This window comes from Clytia hemisphaerica, unplaced genomic scaffold, assembly GCF_902728285.1.
Source record: "Clytia hemisphaerica strain Z4C2 unplaced genomic scaffold, Clytia hemisphaerica genome assembly, whole genome shotgun sequence".
In the NCBI taxonomy this organism is placed as follows: Eukaryota; Metazoa; Cnidaria; class Hydrozoa; order Leptothecata; family Clytiidae; genus Clytia; species Clytia hemisphaerica.
The window spans coordinates 57,746-68,509 of record NW_027103370.1 but is presented as its reverse complement, the minus strand read 5'-3'; the positions used below and the strand labels follow the sequence as shown (position 1 = coordinate 68,509).

Genomic DNA, 10,764 nt, shown 5'->3' with positions numbered 1-10,764 from the left:
TATCTGTTCAAAAAGGGTTCTTTGAGAAGTTAATAAGAAAAAGGTTTTTTGAGAAATTAAATTATCTTGTGAACTTCTAAGTAGTAAAACGTCCCTCCTTTCCAGGGAGACAACCATGTAAATGCTTTCATATTGGTCCATTTGCTTGGAAGTTACTTTTTAGGAATAGGTTATATTTCTTAAACATTGGTATCTTTCAATAGATATACTATAAACCTGTTCTTATATGCCTTGTTTGAATTAAAGTTATTCGAAAAATTCCATATATATTAGCTATCTGTATAGCCTAGTGATTTTGATTTTAACTTACCCCTTAAATGATTAAGGCTTCCTAAAAACAATTATCAACCTTTCAATGTTCAATTAATTTAGGGAATCATTGTATTTGAAAGGAGTTCACTAGCTCAAGATAGTTTAAACGAGATTCTAAGAAGGTTGAATTTTGCTTCATGACTAGTTGACCAGATAAATTCATAGCAGCAGTACAAAGGGTTAGCTCATTGGATAAAGATATATAGTACTCAAGACACCCTATGACGATGAATGTATAACATTAGCCAAGTGTCAAAAAGCCACAGACAAACTAAAAGCTTAGAAATATCCTTTCAATAATATCGATTTTTGCATATTTTTTGAAATATTTTCTGAATAAGGAACCTCATGTATCCGGCCCCGTAGCAGGTCAGTGGCAGGAGATATGCAAAAACTAATTTGAAATTTAAAATCAGCATGAAAACTTGATCTAAAACAAGTAGTTACCATTAAATTTTTCATTCAAAGTTCATTCAAAGTGAAACATTTTCAAATGATAAATTTTCCTTAGTTTCGAAGATTTTATTAAAAAAAACAGCCTCCTATACCAGGTCAAGGGTGAGAGCTATGACAAAATGAATTTCAGATTCGGAATCAGCATGAAAAACTGATTTAAAAAAGATCTCACATCACTAGAAAGCTATTCATAATGGAAAATTTCAAAAAAATTGACTTTTAGTGGTTTTGGGAGGTTTTCCGAAAAAAGAGTCTCCGGTAGCCGCCCAGGGGTAAGAGATATGGAAAAACGGATTTCAAATTCGGAATCAGCATGAAAAATTAATTTAAAAAAGATGGTTAAACATCAAAATTTCCAAAAAAAGTCATTTTTGGACCCCCCCTAATCTAACGTCCATGTGAATTATATTATTCAAAACGAGGCTGATTTTCAAATTGCTTTCAAAAGGATAAAAACAATATTTGTTAAGCTTTGTGTTTTTCTTCAGAAGACATAACAACGAAAACAAGCTCAGCCCCAGTCTTTTAATTTCCTCTTCAGAACAGAAAAGAACAATCAAAGCAGACTCAGTCCCATACCTTTGAGCTAAGTAAGTTTATATTTTTACAGAACCATCAAAAGGATAACAACCTATAAAATTGGACTGGAAACAAGCAGATATGAAGATCCTTTTGTTAGTTCATTGTTTACGGACGTTGGAAAAGTGTATAAAATGAGAAGAAATTAACTCTACCACACCACACATGCAAGGAGCCTTCTTGAGTGAAGACTGAAGACAAAAGAAAGACAAGCGACTTGTACTTCTTCAGGTAAACATTTTTTCATTCATGATTTTTCTTAAATAAAATTTTCAAACGGACCCTCTAAAAGTTTATATTCATCAGGCCCGATGGAAACGGAAAGACTGGGGACACTTCAGTTTCACCAAAAATGATTCAAATCAATTTTGCTCCATTGTCCCAGGGACAAAAGTGAGATTTCACTTTTATTGGTAGAAAAAAAGGCGTGGTGGGATAGAGCAAGTTGTATTGCACCAACGCAAAAAAAAACTTGTGTCCCCAAGCCTTAAGTATTTTATTTTTATGTTTAGGATGGTGAAGTTATTCATTTTCCTGTTGGTTTTGATTGCCGAAAAAATAGCAGTAAATGGATTACCAGAATCCTTAACAGGTGGCTTAAAAGATAAACGAAGTGCTTTTTTTCGAAAGGAAATACAAAACGGTGAGTTATTTTTGTGAAAGAAGACCCAGCCTAATTTGTTAAAATACTTAAAAGGGTTATCAGATGATTTTTGATATTCGACTTAGAGATACCTTTTATGGTCTAAGAAACACCTCTAAAGTTCTTGACCCAATTATTTTCCAAAGCTGAGATATTCGACGTTGAATTTACAAATTTTTACTTGAAAACAAAAAATGTAAAGACTGTGTAAAGACTCATTTTTAGAGATTTCAAAGTCAAATATGTATGTAATGCCCAGTTTGAGTTAGAAATCGTCATTCTTGGTCTAACTCGTAGGAATTGGATTGGGCTTCATGGTCAAGCAAAAAAAAAAGTCAGTCTCTCCAGCGAGATTTTAAGCCAAAAAGCGAATTAATTTGAAATTTTACCACTGGGCACCTTTCTATCATTCAGGCAGGTCCGTGAAGCTTTAATTCCTCTAATCTAGAAATAAAGCAAAACGTAATGGAGGGAACAAATTTTAGTTTATACTAACTAAATCCCGTAACAATAATCGTATTATCATATAACGCCTATACTGATGTATTACACGCATTATGAACGACAGTCCAGTCTACTATTTCCATTTTGTTGACTTTTGTAGTGTAAAGGTAAAAACTTCGACTACGGTGTTCGATCCCCTGCGGGTCATACCAAACTTCACATCAGTACAAAATGGTGCTTGATGTCTCCTCTGCTTGATGCTCAGCAGTTAGAGAAGAATCAAAGCTTGAGCAATTCCGGGGAGAGAGTGGAGCTCGTCCCTGCCTTGAGTAGATAGCTATCGAAACAGGAATTTTTTCCTTTCTAATCATTGTTAATCTTTGTTTATTCTATAACAAGCCAATATTTAAACAGTTCTTTCTTCTTTAGATGAAGAACAAACCAAGTGTGCCCCTGGCATTAAGCGATTCTCAAGTTTGGATGAACGGAAATATTATTCTTGCGAGGAAGGGAATGGATATGCTGTATTGAAAACATGTCCGGGTAATCAGCTTTATTGGCCACAGAAAGAAATTTGCTACCAACCAGATGAGGATGAAACACAGGGTGGCCAAGACGTACGCGTGAGAAGAGCAAGCAACCAACCAGCTAATAATAAAGGACGCAAAGCTACTATTATAAAACGAAAACTCCTCCGCTCTGATGTATCCCTGGGTGAATTTTACGATGCCAAGAATGATCAATTTTTATCGGGCGTCTCTTTATGGTCTATGGAAGAGTTGGAAAAATATCGAAAAAGAAGATTTGCTCGTCCTTCAACAAATTACCAATTTGATTCTGGCAAAACGGAGGATAGTCGAATGAACCTCATGGATATTGATGCTTCATTGAAACTAAGCTTTATGGGTAAGATTTATTATTACTAAAAGTAGATGGGCCTTAAATTTCAAAACAAAGGATGAATAAAGTCTAAACCAGGCTCTATCCGATCTGTCAATTAAAATAAACTTATCGAGAACAAAAAAATTGCTTGCAAAAACGAAAGTGGTGACACACAGCATACAGAGCTATAGGATTTGGTTCATTATTGAGGTTATTTAAAGGTAGAATTAATAATAGAGAATCTTTTTCGTCAGACTTCACTGACATCTTCTACAAAAATAGAATAATTTTGGTTATTATAATCTTTTTTCAGGTGGTCTTATCGAAGTGTCCGGTAGTGCTCAGTATGTCCGACAATCCGATGTGCTGACAACGGACGAAACATTCACACTGGCCTACAAATCCACTTCATTTTACAATGTTTTACCGGTCACAGCGGTAAAGAATTTCCCCAAACAATGCGATAACAAGCAAGCCACACACGTCGTTAGCAAAGTCGTTTACGGTCAAAACGCCTACTACTTTTTTAAACGATCAGTAAGCAGGAAAGAAAAGAAAGAAGAGATTGCTGGTAGCTTAAAAGTCTTGGTCAAAGCAATTCCGGCTTTTTCCATTGAGGGAAGTGCAACAGTCAAAGTAGAGGGAGAAGAAAAACGTTTCAGAGAATCTGTGAAAGTGCGGTTTAATGGAGATTTTAAACTACCTGGTGGCTTTCCAGCTACATTCGAAGAAGCTGTCAAGAGCTTTAAAAAGCTGCAAGGTATATTTTTTGTTTTGAAGGACACAAACATCTACCTTAAAAGGAAAATTCTAGCAACAGCTTAATTTGATGAAGAGCATGATTCATAAACAAATTTATATTTTACGATAATAATTTTGGCAAATGGCAGACTAAATTGGCTCTTTTTTTGCCTAAAATGGCCGTTTTATATAGACAAAAAAAAATGAATTGTCGTGATGTGAATTGTCATGAGACAGACCTCATTTTATACAAGGTATCTTTTTTTAATATATGCGGAAAATGATTTTGGCAAATTATCTGCAAAAATAATTTCGCTTAAGGTATTTTGATGCTTCGTTAAGACTTAAAAAAATAAACAATTTAAAAGGAGAAAGGATATATAGCCATGGAGTGTCGTCGACATCATTCATGATTGTTATGAAATTCAAAACATTTCATTTCACTTTTCAACTTGGGAGATAAAAAATAACACGAGACCATATTTTTATCAATTTTTCAGATTATACCGCTCAGCCTCCAGATTACGTCAATGCTGTTCCTGTTGAAGTCCAGTTAACTCCCATTCAAGATTTCTGTGATGCCACGGATACTATTTTAGTTAGTATAGGAGACAGCTTGACACAAAAAACAGCTGAAATGCTCAGCCACTTCAACGTCCTTAGTATGGAGATAAATACCTTATTGGACTCTGGACCAGCCTTTGAATACCCTGTCATTCGGGAAAATTTAAACCTTTATAAAATTAAATTGAACAGCAAGTTATTGAAAATCAAAGAAAAACTCCAAACCCTTTTACCAGACATCAGAGCAGGAAAAGAAGGAGCAAAGGAGTTGAATAATTTGTTGGTGGAAAACAATGAATCACCATTTGAATTCGTTAAAAGTGAAGCATTCCTCAATTCACGAAGCTTGGAAATCAGTGCCCTTAATTTGTTAACTGATGGATTTAATGAATATTCTTTAAAGAATTTTAGAGTAGCAGATTTTAAGCAACCTACAAGAGCACAAATTATGATGAACTATCATCACGTTGTTGTTTTAGACGTCAATATCTTGCAATCAAAACAAATCACGCAAAAGTTTTTACAAAATGAAAAAATCAACTCCTCCTTTTGGTATAAAAACGATACTAAGGCCAGTGAATTGGGAACACAAAAGAAGCTTTTCAAAAAATTTTTAGAAGCAAATCAAAACTCTAACAAGTTTGGTTACCTTATTTCAATCAATTTACGAGACGAATACCAACCAATCAGGGTTCAAGCTAAAAGATCTGGTGTTGCTGACTCGTTGGATTTCATTATCCCTGATGTACGTCAAATAGGAAAACCTAAAGTGACCTTTGTATCTTACGACCATTTCAAAATTTCCGTCACAAAACCAAACAATACATGGGTGACTCATTTCTTTGTGGAATACTGGCCAATCATCGATGACAGCGAAGAATCTAAAACATCTCTTAAGTTTGCTTTCAGTCAGCAAAATACACAAAACGTCACCATCACTAACTTAAACTATTTGACTACATACGAATTCCGTATCGTCCATGTGACAGAATTTGGTATTTCTCCAAAAGGTGAAAAAGTCAGTGTGACAACTAAACCATCCTCCGAACCAACCGTGCTGAAATTTCAAAGTTCTGAAAGTTCATTGAAGATATCTTGGAGTGAACCAGTCTATCAAGCTAATGGTATCAAGATAAAGGATTATCGTGTTGTACTGAAAGGTAAGAATATTAGTTTAAAACTCAATATTTTCTGTTTCCATTCGGACCTAGATCGAAGGAGGATGATAATGATGATGAATATTTTCTTTATTGCTTCATGAAACACACATACACTGAATAAGCAAGCTAATTTTTCATTGTTTTCTTATGCTCTAGCTATGTCCGCAGTAATGACATTATTATTCACTCTCCTTGCTTCATTACATTTTTTTTCATTCTTTTTCATCAAAAGACGGCCTTTCAATTCCCAAATGAGAATTAAAGTTTTCCTTAGAGAGACAAACGCATCAAAATAATTGCTAATTATATCAGTCCATCTAATTTCTATTACGTCCATGCCCGCATATATCTTAACTACTCTAAAGAATTTCAATGTGCAAAAAAATCATAAAGTGGTTTAATTCTGATACTCTTTTTTTCGACAGATTCTGTTGGCCAAGTCGTTGCAGACCAGCAGGTCCAATATGTTACAAACATCAAGTTTGACAACCTTAATGCCGTCACCAAGTACATTGTAACCGTAAAAGCAATCGCTGAATTTATTCGAAAAGATTCGACCAACACCACTAAAAAGATCAAAGAATACAGCCATCCAGCAACATTGATTGCCTACACTGCTACGAATCCTCTGAATCCAAATTTATTCCAAGCTAATGCTGATTATTACTCTGTTACACTCGATTTGGGGAAATCTAACATCACTCAAGTTCCAAGAGTCACTGGATATGTTGTTCGGTACAGTTTAATGGATTCAACTGGGCGAAACATAAAGCCTGGAACTAGTCGAACACAAAGTTTCCCTGGCAACAATGATCCGAAGAAAATTATTGGCTTGGCATCAGGTTTTACCTATGGACTCGAAGTTCAGGTGATTCGATTTTATATTATTCCTAATATAACAAGATAAAACAATATTCCTAAATGATCTTATTAAATAGCTCCTCAAAAGCCACTTCTATAGTACTATAGTTGCGAGCTGACGGGGAGGGTGCCGCCTGACTTTCGACCCTCGGACCTTTACCGGAAATAAAAAGTAGAAAACAAAGGAACATTTTGTAAATTTTACGACCCTTACCGGAACAAATTTGACAAATTTTGACCAAATTTCGATCTTTCTGGGGTAAAAAGTTGATATTTTCCTATTTCTCCTACCCTTAGTGGGACAGAAATTAGATTTTCTTATTTTTCCAACCCTTAGCGGGACTTTGGAAATCCCAAAAAGGTACCTTTAAGGATATTTTTCCCAGTTTTATCTACTGAAGATCTTATCTTTTTAACAAGCAAAAAAATCTGCAAAGTTTGAAAACTTTGGAAATCCCAAAAAGGTACATTTAAGGATATATTTCCCAGCTTTATCTACTGAAGATCTTATCTTTTTAACAAGCAAAAAAATCTAACAATTACAAATTTTAGTTAGCCAAAAACAGTAGATATTTATTAACTGGCGTTTTTCTACTTGCTTTCTTCAGGAAATTACAACAGTCGGGAAAAGTATTTTTTCATCACCTGTTTTCATAGTTCGAACTGACCCAAGAGGTAAGAATTCGCACGCAATTACAGAACAATGTTATCTTTTATTGAATCAAACAGAAAAGTTAAATTATTCGACATAAAAGATTGATCGAATCATCAGGACCCTTTGAAGAGATACCAGCTGGCATGGCATACAACGTTGTCTCAACGTTCATCTAACGTTATTTGAACGTTGTGAGCGTTGAATAAACGTTGAAACAATGTTGTGTACCAGCTGGGATTTTGAGGCTACTGGTCAATTTGTTTGTCTTTGTTAAAATTATTACATCGACAATTTTATGAATTCAAAAGGAAGGGTCGCCTTTTCAGCAAAAATCAGTCTGTGTAAGAGTAAGGGTTTTTTAATCGAATGTTTACTAAATTTCTGAGATTTTACAAAAGATTATAATTCATAAGCATATAATAGGCATAGGTTATGCCTGGATGCTGTGAAAGCTACCTATATAAAAATGTTTCACATATTATGATTATTAAGAAGATTTTTAGTGCTCTATTCTCTTATGTAGTTACCAATGGAGGGTACAGCCAATGGACAAGCTGGTCTGTCTGTAACAGAATATGTGGACCAGGTCAGCAAACAAGAAGTCGAACATGCACCAATCCTGAACCTTCCAATGGTGGTACGAATTGTGAGAGTTTGGGACGGTCAAGTCAAACTAAGAATTGCAACTTGAAGTCTTGCTGTAAGGTTTTATCCAACTCTCATAAATTTTTAACGCTAGACTTAAGACATTAGGATCTGAGGATCCAAAAGTTCAAAATTGGTCCAATAAGGCTCAGAATATAGCCTGGAAGTCTGCCAACCCAAATTGAAATAATTCGATTATATTAAAGATATAGCCCGAAATCGACTTTTTCGCCGGAAGCTTACATCTTGAAAAACGTTAAAATAAGCGGGAGTTCTCACTATATTTTTACCATTATTGTAAAACACCCTTGATTCACGCATTCGCGTAAGTTTTTATTTCTAAATTTACAAAAACCGAATTACTAAGTAGATCAGAGTAACTTTCTGGAAGAATTTAAGTACACAGTGATAAAACTTTTGATTGTAATTATCTAATGCATTTTTTTTAATGTCAACGCATTTAATTTTAAATAAAAAAAATCACAAATTTATATGGATATACATATAATAGAAAATTGTAATTATCTAATTGTCTTTTCATTTTTAGTCGAGACAAACATTCAAGAATGCTCATGGAGGGCATACGTGGAGCAGAGCAGCGGCTTGATCAAGGTAAAGCATTCGTTATGGTATCTCTGACAGCAATCGAATCTTAGTCGTCTCTAGGAGACAAAGTCGATATTTTTTTAATGAATGGCATTCCTGCCCAGTCAGCCTGTTAGTACGACTTTATATCATTGGTGCATGCTAGAGGAAAGGCCATCGTGACGTCGCTCGTACTCGCGAATCATTTTTTTTCCAAAAATTTTGATTAACTTTTTGTCCACTTTTTGCCTACTCTTGCAACTAGAATAGGCCTAGGGTAAAAAGTCGGTCGTCTAAACTAGAGCTTATGTATATTAATATTTTGTTTTCCCTTTACAGGAATGCACTTTCAATAAAAAACGCTCCACGACATCTTTATTGGTCTCTGTCAAAACAAGTGTACGTATTCATGAAGATCCATGTTCATATTGTTGTGCAAGATATTACGTCACTTTCAATGGACACGAATGTTCTCCAGTGCCGATAGACCAAGCAATTACATTCGAGAGCAGAAAATACGATTGGATCCCTTTCACAATTCGAGGCTTCTGTAAACTCAACAATTATTCTGGCAATATTAAAGTGGGTTTAAACGTTGGACAATGCGGTTCAAAAGCGTCTATCGACCCAGACACAGGCAATGGTGATTTCGTCACCAGCAGTATAATTATAGAAGAGGTCGAAAATGTCAAGCTTTACATTCTTTAGAAGCTTTAAACCTGGTTATTTAAGAACATTAAAAATAAGTTGATATGATTTGGTTAAAGAATCGAAAACAAAAACAAAAACGATTTGATGAACATGCCAACATAAATTGTCAACTATATTCAATTCGAACGTCTTTCTATTATTTGAATTTCTAACTCAAACTAAAACATTGTCTCCTCAGATGATTAGTTGAATAAACATTCTCAATAAAGTAATAAATGACTTTTTCTCTAATTCGAAGAAAATTATTATCTTGCAGAAAAGAATATACCAACTAGGAACAAGCTTCTTGAGTTTTTTTACCTAGAATTTATAGGGGATAACTTTTGTAGTTGTGCTGATGATGTTGTCAATCAGCAATTTATAGCTTTTAGTAATATATCAGTAATTTTTCTTGGTGGAGATAATAAAATGTCATTGTGCATAAAAAACTTTCACTTCGTCGTAAAGAATATACCAATAACGAAGAAGCTTCTTGAATTTTTTTATTGCCCCGCAGGGGCTTTTGTTGCTTCACGTAGCGGACTTGCTCGCCAGAAAAATATTCATGATTCAGATTCATGTTGTTTCTTCAGATTTTTTTCGTGATTATGAGAATCCAAGCGGTTAGCGGCATCTCGCGTAACAATGAAATCGCTGCAACCGGTATCATAAAATATCGTGAATGGTTGGGAATTCACGGTAATTTCTTGCAACATATAGATTCCTCGATCGAGGATATTCTCGCATTTGTCCGCACTGCGGTAGCTGCGGCGGAGGCGATTGCTTGGCTTTGCATGGAAGTTTGTATTAGCCATAAACGCAAGCTTGATGTTCTGGGAGAATTCCGGCAGATTGGTATTCCGGGATATGTATCGGGACTTGAACAAGACGAGAATTTCCTCATTTTCGGGTTCATGTTTATGTTCGTCACACAAAAGAACGTGTTTTTGGGATGTATATCTTTCATGAGCAGAGTTTGGACAGACAAATTCTTTCTGGCATTTCCCCTTTTTGTGTTTCCCTTTTGACGAATCTGCACCCGGGTAGAGACATTGGATACAATATCCTTTTTCTTTCAGAAGATGAAGACGTTCAGACGGTGTTTTTTCTGTAAATAATTTACAAGCAAAATATTGAATAATCTTGGATTTTCCTGGACCATTTGTTGTAATGTGATTTGACGAGTTTCCACAAATGAAGCATGCCGGTTGGTCTGAATCCATGAAGAAGCCTTTTTGCCCCCTCTTATTCTCCTCCTTGTTCTTGTCTTCCTTGTGTGGGGTGACAAGCATCTTTTGTTGCTGGATTTTCATCTGTCTTTCGAGGAATGCGATTAGCTTGGTCCAGAGTGGCACTTCGATTGAAGCATCATCACACATCAAGTCGAGCCACTTGTTGACCAGAGGATAGGGCGTGAAGGCCCAGCTCAGGAAAGACGTTTAGATAGCTGAAAAATGCCCAGAATGTCATAGCCCATCAAAGCGGTATAAAACCACATCGCGCAAAGTCAATTGTATAGAATTGCATAGGGGTAGAAATTGGGCCAT

General features: G+C 35.3%; 1 protein-coding gene across 1 annotated transcript; it reads left to right on the top strand.

Moving 5' to 3' along the window:
* Nucleotides 1–1,505: 1,505 nt before the first annotated feature.
* On the top strand, nt 1,506–9,308 carry LOC136823096 (uncharacterized). Its single transcript, XM_067079361.1, has 10 exons — nt 1,506–1,578; nt 1,860–1,990; nt 2,864–3,340; nt 3,630–4,076; nt 4,558–5,781; nt 6,207–6,649; nt 7,251–7,317; nt 7,821–7,997; nt 8,490–8,554; nt 8,867–9,308. The coding sequence occupies exons 2-10, from the start codon at nt 1,861–1,863 to the stop codon at nt 9,233–9,235; spliced, it is 3,399 nt and encodes a 1,132-aa protein (XP_066935462.1). The 5' UTR covers nt 1,506–1,578; nt 1,860; the 3' UTR covers nt 9,236–9,308.
* The last annotated feature ends 1,456 nt before the right edge of the window (nt 9,309–10,764 follow it).